The 18,873-nt window shown below is 42.1% G+C and overlaps 1 protein-coding gene across 1 annotated transcript in view; it reads left to right on the plus strand.

Annotated features, from left to right (window-relative positions):
• The window catches only part of GRK3 (G protein-coupled receptor kinase 3), a 1,147,860-nt gene that overhangs the window by 1,074,056 nt on the left and 54,931 nt on the right, over positions 1-18,873 (plus strand). Inside the window, exon 17 of the mRNA XM_085636358.1 lies at positions 2,527-2,622. Coding sequence (XP_085492484.1) covers positions 2,527-2,622 — 96 coding nt within the window. The remainder of the gene's footprint in view (positions 1-2,526; positions 2,623-18,873) is intronic.

Raw genomic sequence — 18,873 nt, forward strand, 5'->3', positions numbered from 1 at the left:
ACATGACAATGGGCTCGGTTTGTATTAATGGAGTGAACGGCCTGAGTCGCTCTGCATCACACAAACTAGGGTCATGCACCCATTCGTAAATAGGGCTCCTGATCGCAGCCATCAGTGTATTTGAAGGCACTTGTATGGCAAATATACGGAGCTGACTCTGCATGCCCATCCTCTGCCCTACCCCATTCTGATTCTTTGCGGTGTAGTAAACCATGAGGTATTAACAGAATGCTAGGTAGTCCCATGCGTCTGGTTTGCTGCAGTATAAGCATCCGCATTGTTTACCTAAATGAAATGCGGCTGTGCAATGGCTTTGTTGGCCTCAAAATGAGTTCAAATGATATTAGGGGAGAGAGTTCCCTCTAGTGGTCTTTTTGTTTAAGTGCAAGCTGAAATATTTTGCCGCAACATGCCTTCTTTGATTTTCTGTTAAAAAATCAGTATTGATGGTTTGTTTCTATGTTTAATATCTTTCAAATAAGTTACTTACGTTTTAGTGTTAATTTTGATTCGTTGGTATCTATCTGTAAAGTAAAAGAGCGCAATGTTTCAAAATAATGAGTGGCGTGCCATGTAACGAGAAGCGCTCTGGTGGGGTCCAGAATAAATCCACCAGGGTGACGAGGACGTTGTTAGTTTCTTTATTGTTAAAGCAAGACCCCATTCATCCATCTCACAACTTCCTCTGAGCAACTGCCACACTCTTCACCACCCTCAACGGAACCGTTCTATGTCAAGGCTCATGACGTACATAACGTTCCATCATTACACAGCTACTCAGCTACCACACGCTTGTATGTAGAGATCTTGGCTTCAGCAAGACTTAACTATTAACTATCAATCTTTCTTGAAGCACGGTTTATTTGAATTGACCCTTCTCGTTTCCAGTGCTTCTGTTACATTCAAGAAGGTGACACGATGTCTCATTAAGCAAGCGCTGGATGCTGGCATGTTATGTGACCCTCCTATCAGGCGCGCCATTCTTGGCAAGGCTGGTTAAAATTAGCAACGGTTATGCATAATGCACAGAGACCACTTAGCCTGCGGCTTCTATAAAGCACTATGCAAAAACACATCTTTTTTTAATGCAAAGTGTATAAAACTAAAGATTTAGGGGGAGATTTACCAAATCTCCACTCAACGCAGCACAGCCTCCCGCGGGGCTGCGCTGCGTTGCGAAACAGGGAAGGAGCAGGAGAGCCCCATATTTTCAAAGGTATGGCTCTTTCCTCCCCTTTCCCTTGCGCCGGCGCTGATACAGCTGCTGTGCGCCACGTACCACCTTAGAGCCATAGTGCTACGGTGTTTTTGTGAGTTTAGCATAGGTTTTGCACAGTAAGGGTAACTTTTCTGTGCATAATACTATACATAGACACGAGGGAAAGATTTTCCCACTCTGCACTGTGCACCACGCATGCAAAGTCGGAAAACGAAGGAAAAATGAAAGCATTTTTCCTTCCTTGTGCCTAGTTTGAAAGGGTGCAATTTTCTCACGCTAAACCCAATCTACTGTATTTAGTAAATTGGGTTTAGCGCGCGAAAGCTTGGGTGGTTGCATGGAAACGCCCATTCACCACCCTTGGAACGCCCCCATGGCTCAAAGTAATGCGAAGCCGTTTAGGAGGGCACCCAGGTAGATCTGGCGCTGTTTTGCATTACTTTTACTTTATTTCCAGCACTAAACAAGTTTAGCGCTGGAAAGTAAATTAGGAAAAAAAGATTTTTTGCCATTTGAGTGACCTTTGTTACACAAACACAGTGCAAAATCTTAGGGGCATATTATCAAGCACAGGATTAAAATTATCGCAATAGAAGCCCATGTTGACACCAAAACATGGGCTTCTATGGGAATGCTCTAGGGCATATTATCAAGCCCATTATTGCTGCTTTAGCACTTTAAAGAAAAGTTTGGAATTGAAATTAAGTAATGGAACTCTGACGTTCCTTGCAGTTCCCCACCCCTCTGTTTATAACCAATTACCGGTGTTTGCAAGTAACAAACTGCTTCAGTAATATTCATGAGACAGGTAGTTCACTGTAAACCCCTGCGGAAGGCTATTTTCGCAGAGTTTCATTGCAAAATTACAGGCAGCACTCAAAAGGTGGTGCACAATTTGCAACCAATGTTTGCAACCTGCCTCTATGTCCATGAGGCCTGATCCCTTTGACAAAACATAGGCCACATACAAAATGCTCGGGTAGAGAAATATTTAAAAGCCATAATTTAGAAGACTTCATAAAATCTTGCACATTTCCAGAACATGTAATGAGGCTTTAAAAATACATATGGATTATTAGTGCCTTTATAAACTAACATTGCGTGAACTGAGCTTTCCAACTTTCTCCATACTTATAGGATGGCATTTATGACTAGAGACCTATTATTACATAAAGTAGTGAGTGAAATATGTGCGGCTGGAGTGCTCGGGTATATCTGGCAAGAAAGTAAAGTCCCATTCTAGTAAATGAAGCTTAACACTTCTCTAATGATCCATTTAACCAATGTGGTGGCTTTTGTTTCATCAGTATCCTCCACCATTGATTCCGCCACGAGGAGAAGTCAATGCAGCCGATGCCTTCGACATTGGTTCATTCGATGAAGAGGACACCAAAGGCATTAAGGTACTGACTTCACTTATGCACATTCAGTCCAATAAATGTCATCTTGTAGCCTCCTGCGTTATACAAAGGGTTCTTTACATACAGACTTAGAGGTGTATTTAGAAAGAATCAGAAGGTCCCCCCGAAATACCTGAAACACAGATTATTACTGCATATTGCCTAGTAGCACATATTTAGACCTTTTGTGAATCAGAATGGTGTTTATCACGGAATTGATGGCTAGGATTGCATGTTTCTTACCTGACTTAAAACCATTAGCTTGCAATTGTCAGCTTTTTAAACAATAACCCATGAGGTTTTATCACCTGCTACCAGTACCCAGGAATTGTTATTAAAATACCTTAAATGTTGTTAAAAAAGAATTGGTTAGTGTACGTTAACTTTAAAGTTACCACAATAGCTAACAAATGAACTGTCATTTGAGTGATAGTTTTGCAAAGTGTAAATCTCCAATCTCTTTTGTCACGTGGCATTGTTGCACCTCGTTCCTGTCTGCTGTAGCACTCTCTGTGGTCCTATGATGCTAAAAGTATGTATACCAGGACATAACGCAACATGCAAACTAGGCAGTCTTCTGAGGCTGTAGTCCTGCGTATTTATAAAAACTGAACGCCCTATTTCAAATGTACTCCCCTTCTGTGTATCACAGGGGTCTTTGCAATCCCCTCTCTTGAAGATAATATGAAGTAAATTCGGGAGCATTCAAAAAGTTTGAATTCACTGCTACTGTAAAAATGTACACACCAGAGAAATAACGTGAATGGTGTTTGCCTGGCAGCTGATGGTTTATCATTTAGGACAATCATTTGAATAAATTCACTTTTAGGAGTTCAGGAGCAGTCAGAGGCTGCTGGGCACAGATAAAAAAGACCCTTTTTAAACTAATGTCCTGGGGCTTTTTTCTTACTTTGGAGCCTAAGAACTGAGAGCCAAGTACAACCCTCTACGCTTAACCCTCAAGGTAGTGAATTTGCGTAGTCCAAGGCTTACTTAGGGGTGGTGGTTGTGGGGGGCATCGAAATTCAGAACTCAATGAAAGTTTTATTATCAATTCATAAATTAATGTCCAGTAAGTACTTTTACTGAAAAAGACAACGCACTAAAAGTTTTTATTTTTACGGAGTTTTATATTGCGCAAACTTGACCCGTAGGTATCGGGTATCAGAGCGCTTTACATGAGCACCAGTTGCGTTACATGAGGTCACATTAATTTTTTTTAGGCGTGGGGAGATTAGGTGATTTGCCCAGAATCACAGGATGTTGTGCGTCCTTGCCGAGACTCAAACCCAGTTCCCCAGATTTGAGGTCGACCGCCCTAGCCATTAGGCCAACTCCGCTCCCCTACTTCAGTTACATGATACAGTAATGTGTATTAAAATATCAGAATGCTATTCCTCATGTTGGGGTAGTGTTCAATATCACCAGTGCAAGCTAGGCAGGGCCCACTGGCCTCCTGGGAAAATGGTGGGTATCACACTTCTGGTACCCTCCTTTGGGTTACCCCTCCCAGAGGAAATATGGCAAGGTTAGTGCTAGCACATAATTGTCACCAAAGCCAAAGTGTTTCCAGGAATACTGTTTCCTTTCATTGTACCTTAGTCTCTTAGTCCTGGCAGGATGGCCCGCTTGTGTTGGCTGTGGACAGGGGCTACACTGCTCTTGGTAATGTGGGGTCCTGCACAGCCCATAAAGAACATGGACCTTGACTCAACCTCAGCCGTGCCAACACCGTTGCTGTTGCCAGACTTGCATATGATGTGGCGGCACATGGTCTGGTGAGGGTGGTGGGATGAGAGAAACAGGCGATGTGGGGCCTACTCTGTGCCACTTCTTCTAGGGAGCATGAAGGTTCTTGTTGGTGGTTCTTCATTGGGCCCAAACACAAAAGCTGCCACCCATACCAAAAGAAGAGCCTACTTTGGTTGCAGGGATGCCCAAGGTGACATCCATGAAAATCACTGAATGTGGTATGCTACCTCGTCAAAGAGCCAACTTTTCGAGGCGCTTTTGCTTCAGTTGAGGCAATCACCAGTGTGAGATTTTGGGGGCATATCAACAACAACCGGCGATAATTATCGCAAAGCGCACTTAGCGCTAGGATAATTATCGTCGGCTAGCCTGGATTTTTATCGCTGAGATATCGTGCTATTAGCAACGCTTATCTCAATAGCGATAAAAATCCTCACGCTAACGTGAGATTATCGCTGGAAACCCAGCGATAATCTCACGTTAGCTTGTTGATAGGAACTCACAAACTTCGCCATGATATCCTCCTTCCATAGGATATCATGCCTAAGTCAGTCCTAAAGCAGGTGTTAGGAAAGTAGCGATAACAGGTGTTATCGCTACTTATCCTGACGCTATGCTTCATAGCGTGGGGCTTGATGATAGGAGAAATGTCGCTTAGTGACATTTCTCCTATCATGTCAGGTCAGGAACGCCCACTTTGCATCTCATTAGAGATGCAAAACTGGGCGTTAGAAATCCCCATGCTAAAGCAAGGTTTCAAGCGTTAGCGTGACCTTGCTAATATAGCGATAATATTATCGCCGCTTTTCGGCCGGAAACGGCCGCTAAAGCGGCGATAATTTTTTATCGCCTCGTTGTAAATATGCCCCTTAGTTCTTCAGCTGCTTGTGTTTCCTTGCAGGAAGAACACAAGATGTGTTTGCGATCTCACTTTTTAGAACCAAGGCGTCATTGGTGCTTTAACGTCTAGGGACACTACAGTGGCCACCAGATCCCAGGGTCTGCAAAAGATAAGTTACTTACAATCTATACATAAGCATCTGTGACTATTTCTCACAACATAATCATCAATGTCTATTCCTAAAAATAAGGATTAATATTATTCTAATTACCTTGAAGGGCACACTTTCACGCTCTCCAAATTATTCAAATGATTACTTCTTGAGTCTTTTAACAGGGGTAAATATTTCTTTCAAGATGTCTTTTGCAATACTCTAATATGCATTAGAGTATTGCAAATACTCTAATATCCAGTTTGCACCAAGACTTGTTTTGCCTTTTTTTTTAAATGCCTTTGACAATGTACAATGTACAAGGTTCATTCCTTTAAAAGCAAACATAGGCTTCTTAGAATTCTTACTTTCTAGGTTTTGGCAGTTTTCACTTGTAGCTTGGAAACGTTGAAATTAGTTTTAGCTATCGGTAAGTAAGTAAGAGGTTTCTAGAGCGCACAAATACCGAGGTATCTTGGTGCTAAGCAAACTTCTAAGAACAGCTAAGAGAAACAGATGACTTGCTTGACAGTGAGGGTGAAGAGCCAAGTTTTTCAAGAGTTCTTGAAATGATAAGGCTTAAATACAGGGGTAAAGCATTCCACAATTTGCTGGCCAAATAAGAGAAGCTCCTATGCCCCCATCTAGACTTTTTATTTTATCTTGGGGGTCGTAACTCACTCCAGAACCATGCAGGGGACGGTTTCACACTCAACACCTTGGACGTCAAACATTAACTCTCAGCAAGCAACTTCCCCAGTCACCATTGGCAGCTTCACATGAACAATAACGTTCTCAGAGGAATGCATCTGGTATATTTGCAAAAAGAGCCAAAACAACAATACACTTACAAAGTAAACCACTGGTCCATACCATGATGGATACAAAGTTATTATAATGCAAATGTCAAAAAGGAAGAAAAAACAGATAAGGAGATAAAAAGTCATAAACTAAAACAAATCAAAGCAACACATTTTAAAGAGGCAGTCACTATGAGAAATCCATAAAATTGTGAAAAAATTGAAAGCTTCCCTAATGGAGTTGACTGAAGAAGGGCCACTGTCAGCGACTGACTCACTGGTGGCTGCTGATAGGTTTTACCGCTGAACTGACAAACATTTCTGAAGATCATAAATCTTCAGTGCGACCAGCCTGGATGGTGGAACAGAACTTCCTGGTTGCTGTTGGAGCTGTCCACTGTAGTGAAGAAGTACCTGGCAAAAGGCTCAGAGCATGAAAAAAGCTAAGGGTTACGTTTGCACTGCTACCTTCACAGCACACCCTCAAACCTCCAAGACTGCTTCCTCGGATCATTTACATGAGCTATCCCATAGTTCTAATTTAAACTCCATGCAAAACATGTTAAGGTTAAAGTGGTTCTTAGAAATTAACCAAAGTGGGTAGCAGCTTCTTCCTTGTCAGGATATTGTGCATCATTCAGCCACCAGAAGAAGCGTCCACTGGGTCAAGCAGACTTCCATAGCTGATTCTGGGTTCCTTAACAACTATAGACAGCAGGAGGCTGGCACATCCAGCCCTGTAGAAAGATACACAAGCAGAAGTCCAAAACATAGCATGAGACAATTCCCTTCAATCCTTGGGCAGGGAGGAAGAAGCTTGTCACTACAGCAACAGGTAGCAAAGTCTCTTCTCTCTATTGAGGCATAGCAAATCATAAATAAATCCATGCTTCCCACTATAAGGTTTCCGTAAGTCTGATGCATTTCCTTTCCTGGGAGCAAGCTTTTTGTAAATAAAATGTTAGGCACTCCTGAATAAACCCACGGTTCTGATGGATACATCTACCTGAAGATTTCTCACCTTGTGAATATGTCAGGCACCAGTATGGATCCAAAAACTCTTTAATAGCTCGCTGCACTGCTATGGAGTGCTTACTCTACTTCAGTACTGAGCGCCACATCCCATTGGAGTGCTGATGTCCTTTCACTTTTTTACCCATCATCAATATGGTCCAGAGCTCTCTTTATTACCTCAGGAGTTCTTGCCAATGATTTCCACAAGTTTTCAGCAAAATATCTCCACCCAAACAGTAAGGTTTTAAACCATGTAGTGATGCTAATAGGCAGATGTCAATTGCAGACGTTGACAAAATTAGCATTTGGTGTTTGGGTTCTGAGCATGATATGAAGGCTTCCGAACCATGTGAAAGAATGCTTCCCAAGGCCATGATGGAATGGGAGGCCAAATGTTCATGCCCAGACCATGAGAAGAACGTCAAAGGCACCAAAAGTCGAGGCCAAGATCAAAGTCACCATAGTCATCACCGTTATCAAAATCCTCCAAGAAGAAACATAAGGACAAGAGGCAGCACGAATTTGGGTGTCATCACTCTTTGAAAAGTAAGTTGCCAAGACCACAGGCCTTACCACAGCCATCGGCTTTGGACCAGAAACCAATAGAACAAACCATAGAGGATCTGGCGCTTTTGGGCCCATCAAACCTGGCATTGACCCAAAAGATACTACCCCTTGCAATGCCAACTCCAAGGTACAGTCCATCAGCTTAACCTGGAATTCCCTATGCCTGGGACAGACCCAGGGACATTCCAAAATGTCATAAATGGCAGTTTCTTCAGATCTGTGGTCCCCTTTGGTGCACAGACTGGCCAAATGGGTCACATGCCTTTTTGTTTTGGAGGTTTGTCTGTGCAATACCATTTGACACCTTTTATGCCATTCATGTTTTTGCCTCCAGTTACATGGACTGTGACTCCTACACCAGCGCCACCCCAAAAGACAGGATTGGCTGTTAATGCCAGTCCTCATTAGCATCGCAGATCACGTCACCAGTGCCACATCCAATGTTTCCACCAGCAAATAGCTTGTCTCCTACAGCTGAACTGGCTTCACTGGCATTATACCCTTCTCAACCGGAGTCACTGCCTCTGATGGAGCTTGCACGTCACTTTTCAAGACAAGGAACTCAACTGCTGGTGGACGAAGGCAGGTTTTTCTTCAGAGACTCTGATACTCAGGAAAGCTCTAGTCCAGTTGATGTTGGGGATGGTGACCCTACAGTGGACTCCGCTTTATATGCCTCAAATAGGCCAGTGGTCTTGATACCTCCTCAGAATGGACTTGATCTACCCGTGCTTACATCCTATCACTAGGTTATCAGAAAGGCAGCAGGGGTATTCAACCTCCAACTGCCCTCCTTGGAAACATGAGCCAACATCTTTACCAATGTCCTACATACAGCGACCCATACAGATCCCTTGCTACCCTTTAGTGAGGTTTTGATGCAGCCTATTCTTGCACTTTGGCATACACTGACAACTTTCACTGTAGTCCACAGATCGATAATCACAAGGTGTTATAGTCCCAGCACTGGGAGATCTGGCTTCCCTGTCCTCACATCCATAATCAGAGAGCCCTAGTATAGCAAGCCTCTTGCTCCTCCAAGTTGCCACCTGGTGCCCTTCCCACCACGCCATTGGTCATAGAATAGAAAAAAAGGAGCACTTTGCATGGAACATAGCTCTCAAATCTCTTAATGACATCTGTTTTCGCAGCAGATATGTACATGCTCTTAAGGACACAGTACAAGCAATAATCCCTAATCTGCTGAATAATCTATAGGCTCACTTTATAGGACAAGGGAGGGGTGGTAAAGCTGCTGCCAAGTGAGTCATACTGTCTGGCCTGAACAGAGCAGTCTCAGTGCAAAGGCCATGGTCGCATCTATCTCACTTCGATACCATGCATGGCTGTGCAGCACTAATTTCTCTCAGAATGTCCAGACAACACTGATGTACCTTCCCTTTGGTGGCTCCCTCCTCTTTGGGACAATGCCATTTCAGCCTTGTAAAGGTTTAACCACAGTAAGGCCACTGCCAGTTCAATCAGCCGTTTTGAAAATATTGATACTTTTCTAAAGGCTTTTCATTTTGAGGTCAGTGGCAACAGCAAAGCCCCTGTATAAGTAGTACAGAGATGGAAGCAAAGGATGAACCTGTGTCCCCCTCTCCCTCCCACTCCCTCTTCTTCTATTCTTCCCTAGTCAATGCAGGGAAGCAGACCTTGTTACCCCTTTTCGGAAGAAAAGCAGCCTGTTGGAGGAAGTATATTTTCCTTCCCACAAACATGGACGGCCATTACTTGAAACCTTTGGATCGCTCAGATTCTGGAAAGGAGCTGCCCTGCCTTTCCAGCAAAACCCTTCTCCCATTCTTCCAGAAGCTGATGTACTCCTTCCAAACCACTTGCATGTCCTACAGCAGGAAGATTTTTCCTTGCTCTAAAAGCATGCAGTTGAATTTCTTCGAAAGCAGGGGGTGCTACTCCCGGTATTTTATGGTCCCCAAAAAGCACAGTGGTACTTCCTCTGATCCTCAACCTCAGGGTTCTGGCTCGTTCCTCCAAAAGGAAATGTTGAAGATGCTGTCCCTAGCTCAGGAACTGCTGGCACTGGAAGCAGAAGATTGGATGGTATCTGTCGACTTATATCCATATCCTTTGGTCATATAAGAAGTATCTTCACCTTACGGTGGGTTCTGAATACTACCAGCTTGTAGTCCTTCCATTTGGCTTCACTTCCGCTCCTCAAGTCTTTAGTAGGGGTGGGCAGAATATTCCATTCCCCTGTAGAATTGGCCGAATTCGTCGACTCTGCATTACTCTTGTAACACAGACTTCTGGGCAAATTCCACCAATCACCGTGTGGCAGGATTTTTTCTTGTGCGAGGTTCTAGAACAGTAAGTTGGTGAGCCTTAGTGAGATTCCGCAACGGCTAGCGATATACCCGGTCGCTAGGAGGACATCCGGCAAGATTTATCTAACGCGTGTGGTCAGAAGGCTGCCGATCGAGTAGAAAATCTACTTGAGCGGCAGAACAATCAGCTCGAGTAGCTCCATCCTGTGGTGCACCGAGTGGTGCCGCTCTAACTGATTTTTCAGCGTGGAATGCGCTACCAGTGCTGAATCACAGCGTGAGAAGCGTGGTGTGCCAATTTTCACCTATTGGCAGTTTTTAAATAACTCTGTGAATTCCTTGGAGACAATTTCTACAAGCTGCTCCCACCCCTAGTCTTCACAAAGGTGATGACGATAGTTGTGGCCCATCTAAGAAGGCCTCACCTGGTGCCCTTTCAATGTATCCTGTTCAGAGGGCAGTATTGGACGGCACATGAGTCAAGCCTTGTCTCGTCCTCAAGAGTTCGAGACTTTCACAATATGATATGATTCCAATGTTTCAGTATAGATAGATCATTCCAGTCCTGACCATCTTACACCTGCTCGATCTGCTATCCTCCAGGATTTTATTTATAACCCATGCATGCTGGCATGAAGGACCTCCAATAGTACCTCAACAGGTAGTGATTTCAACATGGTAGAGATATCAAAAGCTATTTCAAAGAATCCTGGGACACTGCGGCAAACCTATGATGGTGAAGTGTGGAAGGAAATATGCCCCAAGGAAAGTCCTGTCACCTTTCGCTAGTGGTAACACCTGTCATCATGGTGCCTCCTCCCTAGGATGGGGAGCTCATCTCGAGGAATTGATGATCAGAAGAACAGATACTGTACATCAATCTGTTGGAATTATGGGTGATTAGAAGCAGGGGGGAGTAGGGTTGCATCTTCTTTGTCAAGAAGCTCTGGAGCTCTGATCCTGTGCTCAGGACTATCAGATTTGCCTGGTAGTTGCACAAGGACCATCTCGGAGTCATTCCCTTAGCCCAAACACTAGAGGCAGACCACTTGCAGGTCCATCACTGCTGTCTGTTTACTATAGTCACAGCATGGCTTGAACCCGGTAGTCTTCAGTGGGGACATAGATCCCTTGCAAACTGGAAAAGAAAACTTGAAATAGTTAATCAACCAACAAAAAAGGGAGCAGAGCTCCAGATACACATTTGAAGGAGCAGAATGAAAGGAACTGATGTGGGCACACAGGGCAGGCGCATATATGCAGCTTTTCTCCATCACAATGCTGAGTCATATGTTGCCACCTTGTAGTGCCCAGGAGCACTGCTGTGAAAAACACCAGATTCAATTCAGCACCTTATGAATATTCTAAAGGTGAGAAGAATGTGGTTAGGTAGAATATCCACTAGAAATAACACTACAGAAAACAAGTAACTTGTCCTTCCAGGCTCAAATATTATCCGGAAGCCTAACCCTAAACTAATTTCTGTTATATTTTTTTGAAAAATAGTCACATCAGTCTTTTCCCAATGTGAATTGGACATTATGAATCTAGATATGAAATTAACATCTAAAAGAAACTGAGTCATTGTAAATTCATGCTTAATTCTGATTTCTAATGCTCAAATAGTTTGGGATTGGCTTCAACCAGTACTCTGGAACTAGCGCACCGGACTCTTCTATGTAAAATGTCCTTCCTGTCACAGCCTATTCATGTAGGTCCCTAAAACATACTTTATTCAACTTCACTTGTTCTTAAAAAGATTTGAAACACAACCACATGTCCATACTGATGAAACAGTGGTAATATGTAACCAAACTGCACATACAACTCTCAAGTTTATATACCGTAACTACAAATTCATTAAGTTTTGATAAAAAAAGTCACCAACAATTAAAAATGAATATCTAGTTAAGAGTGTAGAAACATCCACCATATTTGTTACGGAGTATCCCATCTGCCAAAATGTAAATTAGACCCCAAGTCCCAATCTCACTGTAATTGTAGATTCAACTGTAGTTGAAAGTGGATCTGTGTAATAATTTTGCTGTCTGCATATCCGCAGTCAGAATTAGAATTCTATGGTAGCGGAATGAATGGCGATTGCTGGAGGAATCCAAGGCTTAATCAACTGATAGAATCTTGTTTACCACGTGGATAGAGCAAGGCAAAAAAAATCCTTTAATGGGTTCAACTCTAGTTTTAGCATTTCCTCCAGAAATCAGACGATTTCCTCTGACCACCCTAAATTAGGCCCTTAGGTGTGATCCAGCGGGTTACCAGCTAGAGATACTCACAAACCACATACTCACCTGGGACCATTAATCACACATTCACATGAGCTAGTAAAGTACCGCTGGCGTCAATTTGTTTTACTAATACCTGTAAGATGAATTTACCTCATCCTTTCTTTACTAAACCTTTCCGACTGAATATACTTTCCTCTGGTCAATGGACCTTTTTAGTTAACTATTGTAGGCACAAATTGACATAGAATAAATCTTTTTAAATAACCACTGTTAGAAATGGGATTTCTGGTTGGCTAGGGCTTATTCGGGGTCAGGGGATTACTCCTCCCACTACTCCCAATGCAGAGGTCCCATTCAGCCTAGTGCTGACTCACCCTGCCCCTCCTGGAACCACACACACCTCCCAGCCCCTGTCACTCAAAAGCCAGACATGCAATTCATATCAGGCAGGCAGACACATAGCACACAGAAATGCCAACTTCTAAAAGTGGCATTTCTAAAATAGTTATAATAAATCGGCGCACACCATTGTGCAGCATTTATTATGACAATTCCAAATATACTAAACTTGACCACGCTGCTCCTCTCATATCAGGAATTACCACTGAAACACTTATCAGGGAATCCCCAATGCATTCCTATGGGAGGGCAGCCCCACAGTAGTGAGAAAACAAAATGGCTGTTTGTCACTGTCAGGACATGTCACACACTTAAGGTACATGTCTTATATTTTACCTACAATGCACCCTGCCCATAGGGCTAGCTAGGGCCTACCTTAGGGGTGACTGACGTACAGGAAAAGGGGGGACACAGATATGGCACTCACTTTACGTGCCACGTCACAGCGGTGCACAGGCACTGCGCGCACAGGCACTGCATTGGCAGAGGCCTGAGATAGGTTTGCAAGGCTACTTTGGTGGGTGGCGCAATCAGCGCTGCAAGCCCACCAATAGCATTTAATTTACCAGCCCTGGGTATATGAGATACCACTTTACAAGGGACTGACAGGTAAATTAAATATGCCAAACAGGTGTAGACCAATCTTATCATATGTAACACAGAAAGCACATGCCCTTTACACTGGACAGCAGTGCTAAAGTGCCCAGAGGCCTAAAACCACCAACACCCTGTCAGAGAAAAGGCTAGGAGAAAGGCAAAATGTTTAGGGATGTCCCTGCAAAAAGGGCCAAGTCCAACAACCTCAGACTCAGGAGAGTTTTAAATGTTTATCTAGTTAAATTCATGTGAGCCAAGAACGTAAAATACAATTCGTACACCGTTTTCTCCAAGGAAGGGAATCAAATCTAAGTCAGAAAAATCTTTAAACAATGTTATTACGATGACAGTACCTGAATAGCGAGAAACAGAGAGAGCAATACAATCACATACTACACAGAATTATAGTTACCTAGGATGGTGTGAAAACCAACCCATTGGCCAAGGAGCTGGAAAGGGTCCCCTGGGACAGATCAGGTGACAAAGGTTCAGGACAGTATTCAGGGACAGGATAGATGGCCTCTTCTAGATATGAAGCCTGCGTCACACCCCTCTCTGACACTATCTTCCTCCTCGATTCTTCCACCATCTTCTTCTATTATGTGCCTCCTTGATTCTTCCGCGATTTTCTTCCAATTAATTGGCTCAAATTATAAGTCTGGAAAGCGATTCTTCTTCAGCATTTATTCAGTTCTCGGACAGCATCCTGGTCTTTCAGCATCTCAGCAGTACGAGCATAACTAACTAACTAAACTACCTCAATTATACCCTTCTAATGGCATGCACCACCCCTAAATGTTTAAAATGTATGAAACTCCTAATTCTGATTGGACAGGAAAGGGGCGATGATCATCACACCATGCTAAGTTTCATTGATGTTCTTTAGTCTATTGTTCAGCGTTTCGGCACAATAATTTATTTTCCCAAGCTTTATTTCCCCACCCGCATTTCACATCTTTATCAATAAAAGAATACAATTTAAAATGTTCTCATTCATCATTCAGGATGTCCACTGCTTCTCAGGACATGTTGCGATCGTGGCCTTGGCTGAGGTTCAAGAACATCATCATGGTTCCTGGCGGGTTACGAGTGGGCATGCATAGGGTATGACATTGTATATGGACTTTAGTATTGCTCTGAGGCCCAAATACGAACTAAATAGAAAGAGTTAAAGAAACATGTTAGAAAATAAAATGATTTCACAGTATACCACCTATCTCTACGCTAATCCCATTACTTATAAAAAATCTTTCGCAATAGCATTTTAATAAAATTGCATGGTTTAGTTTTCAGCAAAAGCATGCGCTTTAACATGTGAGTTTCAAGCGGCCATCTTAAAAGCGATAGCGCAGCTGCAAAGATTTCCCTCCAAGCAAGAACTCGTCATTACTACGTAGATGTAGTTGATGCATGCGCAGTGCAGAATTCTGTGTCAGCAGCCATTTTAAGTCACACTCGGGTTACTTGTTAGTACGACACATATGCAAGCTTCTCCTAAGCTTAAATGTATGAACTGTAATGCATGTTAGTATTTACAAACATAATTATTACGGTATTATAAGTTATTTGAGAGGATTGCATCCGAGCAAGTCTCTTTTATACGAGTCCTTGCTCCATCAATCCCCTCTCAGATGGCATTTTATGCCATCACTAATTTCCCCCCACCAAATTAGATGCCATCTTTAACACATCTCAATTCCTACTTCAACCTTTTCATTTCCTTCTTTTTCGATATTGTACTGTAAGTTCCTCATCTTTTTATATAGATCTCCTTTCATTTCTTCTAATTGTATCTCATCGTACTTTCTTTTATTCCCCTTTTCGGTCACTTCATATCTCTTTTTTTCTCACACTTGAAATATATCATTATTGCTAAGACTAATAGTGTTATTCAAATATGGGCAATATTATTTGGCCTATAATGCTCTTAACTATGTTAGAAAACCAGCTCCCTATGGTAGTGATACTATTTGTTAATTTTGTCCATACACTGTCAACTTCCAGTGGTTTCAAATCTTCCTCTAATTTTGTAATATTTTTAATATGTCCTTCAATTTCAACACTTTTGTCCGGAATGTAAGTGCGCTTTCAGCATTTTATAGACTCCGCCCTCTTTTGCCAATAATATATCAAGAGCAAGTCGATTTTGCAAAACCATAGATATTATTGCAACCATTTCTGTGTTGATCATCAAAATCCTCCAGCAGTGTCAGTTGATAAACTATGAACTACTGTAGACAGCTGACAAATTTTTCGTGAATTCAGAATTACTCCCACTGAAGGTATCAATGCACTAAATATATCACCCACTATTTCTGAAAAAACTAGCTCTCTTAGTATTTGTTAGTTCCTTTGCGTCTTCATTGCTTCCATTGATTTGTTTCACATGGTACACCTTTGGGAGTACTATTCCAAAATAGCAACTCCTGTACCAATGAGCAGGCAGCCAGGAAATACTGGATCTGTTCCACCTTTTAGCCCCCATCCCCCAATAACTGAGAAGTTATGTTCACATTCACTGGAAACAATTAATGCATTGTTATATTCAGTCTTTAGTCTATGGCGGAAGATCTTCCAAGGACATAGCAGCATGAGTCTTGCCAGTCGTATACATTTCTTCTTTCTCAGCCCAGTGAGCTTTTTAAGGTTTTGGTTCAGATGCCCTTCTTTGGAAGTCCTGTCTACTTTGCTCAACTAAATTCAAAAATATATTTTCTTTTTCGTTTAATTTACATGTTAAATTGTGCTTGTGTGCTTCAGCTATATCTATTGGTTTCATAGTTAGAAAATATTCTTCCATAAACTGTGCATTCTTAGTACTAAAAAGTGGGTTCATGCTCTTTCGCATAGGAACCTCAGAAAAAAATCACATCTACATTGGAATAATAATATTGCAACTTTCCTGTTCTATAAAACAAGCTTGCTAAAATACTACAAGTAATACCATAGGTTAATGGAATATGGTGATATGTTACACCTTCTGCTACTGATGCAGGTAATTTCATACACACATAACAATCACTAACTTCCATAGTGTCCACGTATTGCACTAATAACTTTGTAAATACATTTAAAGCCCTGTCATTATTTGTCACAGTATAGTGTATATCTAACTCATCTGGTGCTCCTAAATCTACTCTTTCTCTTTTAGTCTTAGACTCATCTGGTGCTTCTAAAGCTACTCTATCTCTTTTAATGTTAGCTACCATTTCATGTGTGTTTGTGTTATTCTTTTCTTTTGTGACCATCAAATAAGGGATGGCTACTGTTAGTACTAACCAAATTATAAGTACGAAAAATATACTACATATGCATATTCTAAAACATCTTTTTGCACAATTTCGTTTTGGTTTTCCAGCAGCCCTATCATCAGCCATTTTGGGCAACGAAAATTATTTATGAGATATAAATTCTTGTGGAATTTTCAGGTTGGTCTCACTTCTTCGACAATCTGTTCTGCATTTATTTCTTCATCACTTTCTTCATTTAAATCTAGATTTTTGAATTCTTCAAGAATTACATATGGTCATTCAGGACTCTTGAACTTATTGTTCAATACTTTTAATCTTTAACTTCTTCGTTTGGACTTATCAGTAGATGACCCAGACTGACTAGAAATTACGTTTACCTGTTCAGGTTCTTCATTTATTGTTTTGAAATGATACTTTAACCTTTTAACACCATCTGGCCAGTTATCACCCCTTCTGACCTTTTTGGCTTGCACTGCCACTGTCTTCGAGTGTTCTTTTATTTTCATTAAGTTGTGGCACAATCTGGTTATTTTTGTTTTCAGAATCCCTCTCTGTCTGTCCTCGTCCAGGGATTATTTCTGTAACATCATTTTCTGCCTGGACGCGTTCTTCTTCTCTGGCCTGACCCTGTTCAGGTTTTATTTCGATTTTCTCTTCTTCTTTTACCTGATCTTGTTGTTCTTTTTCTAACTGGTCCTGCTCAGGTGTTATTGCACTTTGGTTTCCTGCAGCCTGAACGTGTTCTTCTAGACCTATCTGTCCCTCCTCAGACTCATGAATGATTTCATCCACCTCTGTCTGAGTAGATTGGTGTCTCCTTGTCTGATCCTGCTCAGGTTCTCCAACAGTTGTATTTTCACTTCCCTGAGCTTGTTCTTCTATACCTATCTGGTCCTCACTATTCTCCTGTCTCTCTAACCTGGTTTGGTTTCTTGTTCTCACAATTACTTCAGGTATGTCAACCATTGGTATCTAGTCATCCTGACATATGCTCGGTTGTTCTTGGTCAGCTACTTAAGGATCTGTTACTCTAGATCCTTCAGCTGCACAACCTTCTGCAGCCTCAACTGCTTGAGTCAGTTAGGGTCCTTTCCTCATCAGATGCTGGTCCTCTCTTAGTATGGCTTGCATGAATCCAATTAGGCAAGCCTGCACCTTTAACTGCTGTTGTTGTAACCAATATAACCTGATGTGGTTTTCCCCCACCTGGGTGCTAAGCACAACTCTCATGTGTGATTCTTCACCAACACCCAGTCACTGGGATTAAGATCATGTGCTTGATCCGGCTGCCTGGCAACTGTGTCCTCTCCAACCTGGTGAGTGATAGAACGCACTAGGTCGGCCAGTTCTTTGTAATAGTCCAATACCAAATCATCAGATATATTCAACAGTTTGTGTCCTGGTATACATGCTTGCCTCATTGCCTCATTGCTCTTCCCATGAGTATTTCATGGGGACTCAATCCTGTATTCTTGTCAGAAATGCTTCTGAGTCCTATCAGAACAAGAGGTAAAGCATCAGGCCATTCCAGTCAGGTGGATGCACACATCTTTGCCAGTCTTGTCTTGTCATTTGTTCTACCACTCCAGAAGCCTCTGAGCGATATGCACAGTTCAGTTTTTGTTCAATTTTAAATGCTTCACAGATTAGTCAAATTAGTTCATTATTAAAATGAGACCCTCTATCTGATTCCAAAGTTACTGGAAAACCGAACCGTGGAATCAGTTCTCTCAACAATAGTTTGGCAACTGTTATACTGTCATTTTTTCTAGTAGGGAATGCCTCCACCCACCGTGAGAATAAACAAACTATGACAAGTATATACTTCAAACCTCTGCAAGGTGGTAATTGTATGAAATCTATTTGTAGCCTTATAAATGGACCTTCTGCTTTTCCAAATCTTCCCATACTGACCACTGTTTTTCTGCCTGGATTCATTTGTTGACAAATTAAGCATCTCTGGCATTGACTATCTGCTACCTTCCTGAACGTTGGAATAAACCAATCCTGTCTAAAGAGTCTGATCATGGCATCCCTGCTTATATGGGTGTCTCCCTGATACATCCTAGCCAATTGTGAAAGCATACAGTCTGGCATTACTGCCCTGCCATCTAGGTAAACCCACACATCATCTTCTGACCTCTTTTGGCACCCTACTTTTACCCATTCTTCTCTTTCTCTCACTTCTACCTCATCTTTAAGTTGTCTTACTTCTTCCCATGTTTCCAATCCTGACAGTAGCATAAGTTGCCTGCTAACTCCACTTGTTTCGATTTTCTTCTTTACCGCCAATTTATTTCTGGCACAGTATTTGGCAACCTGGTCAGCATACCTATTACCGGCTG

Source organism: Triturus cristatus, chromosome 11 (genome assembly GCF_964204655.1).
Source record: "Triturus cristatus chromosome 11, aTriCri1.1, whole genome shotgun sequence".
NCBI lineage: Eukaryota > Metazoa > Chordata > Amphibia > Caudata > Salamandridae > Triturus > Triturus cristatus.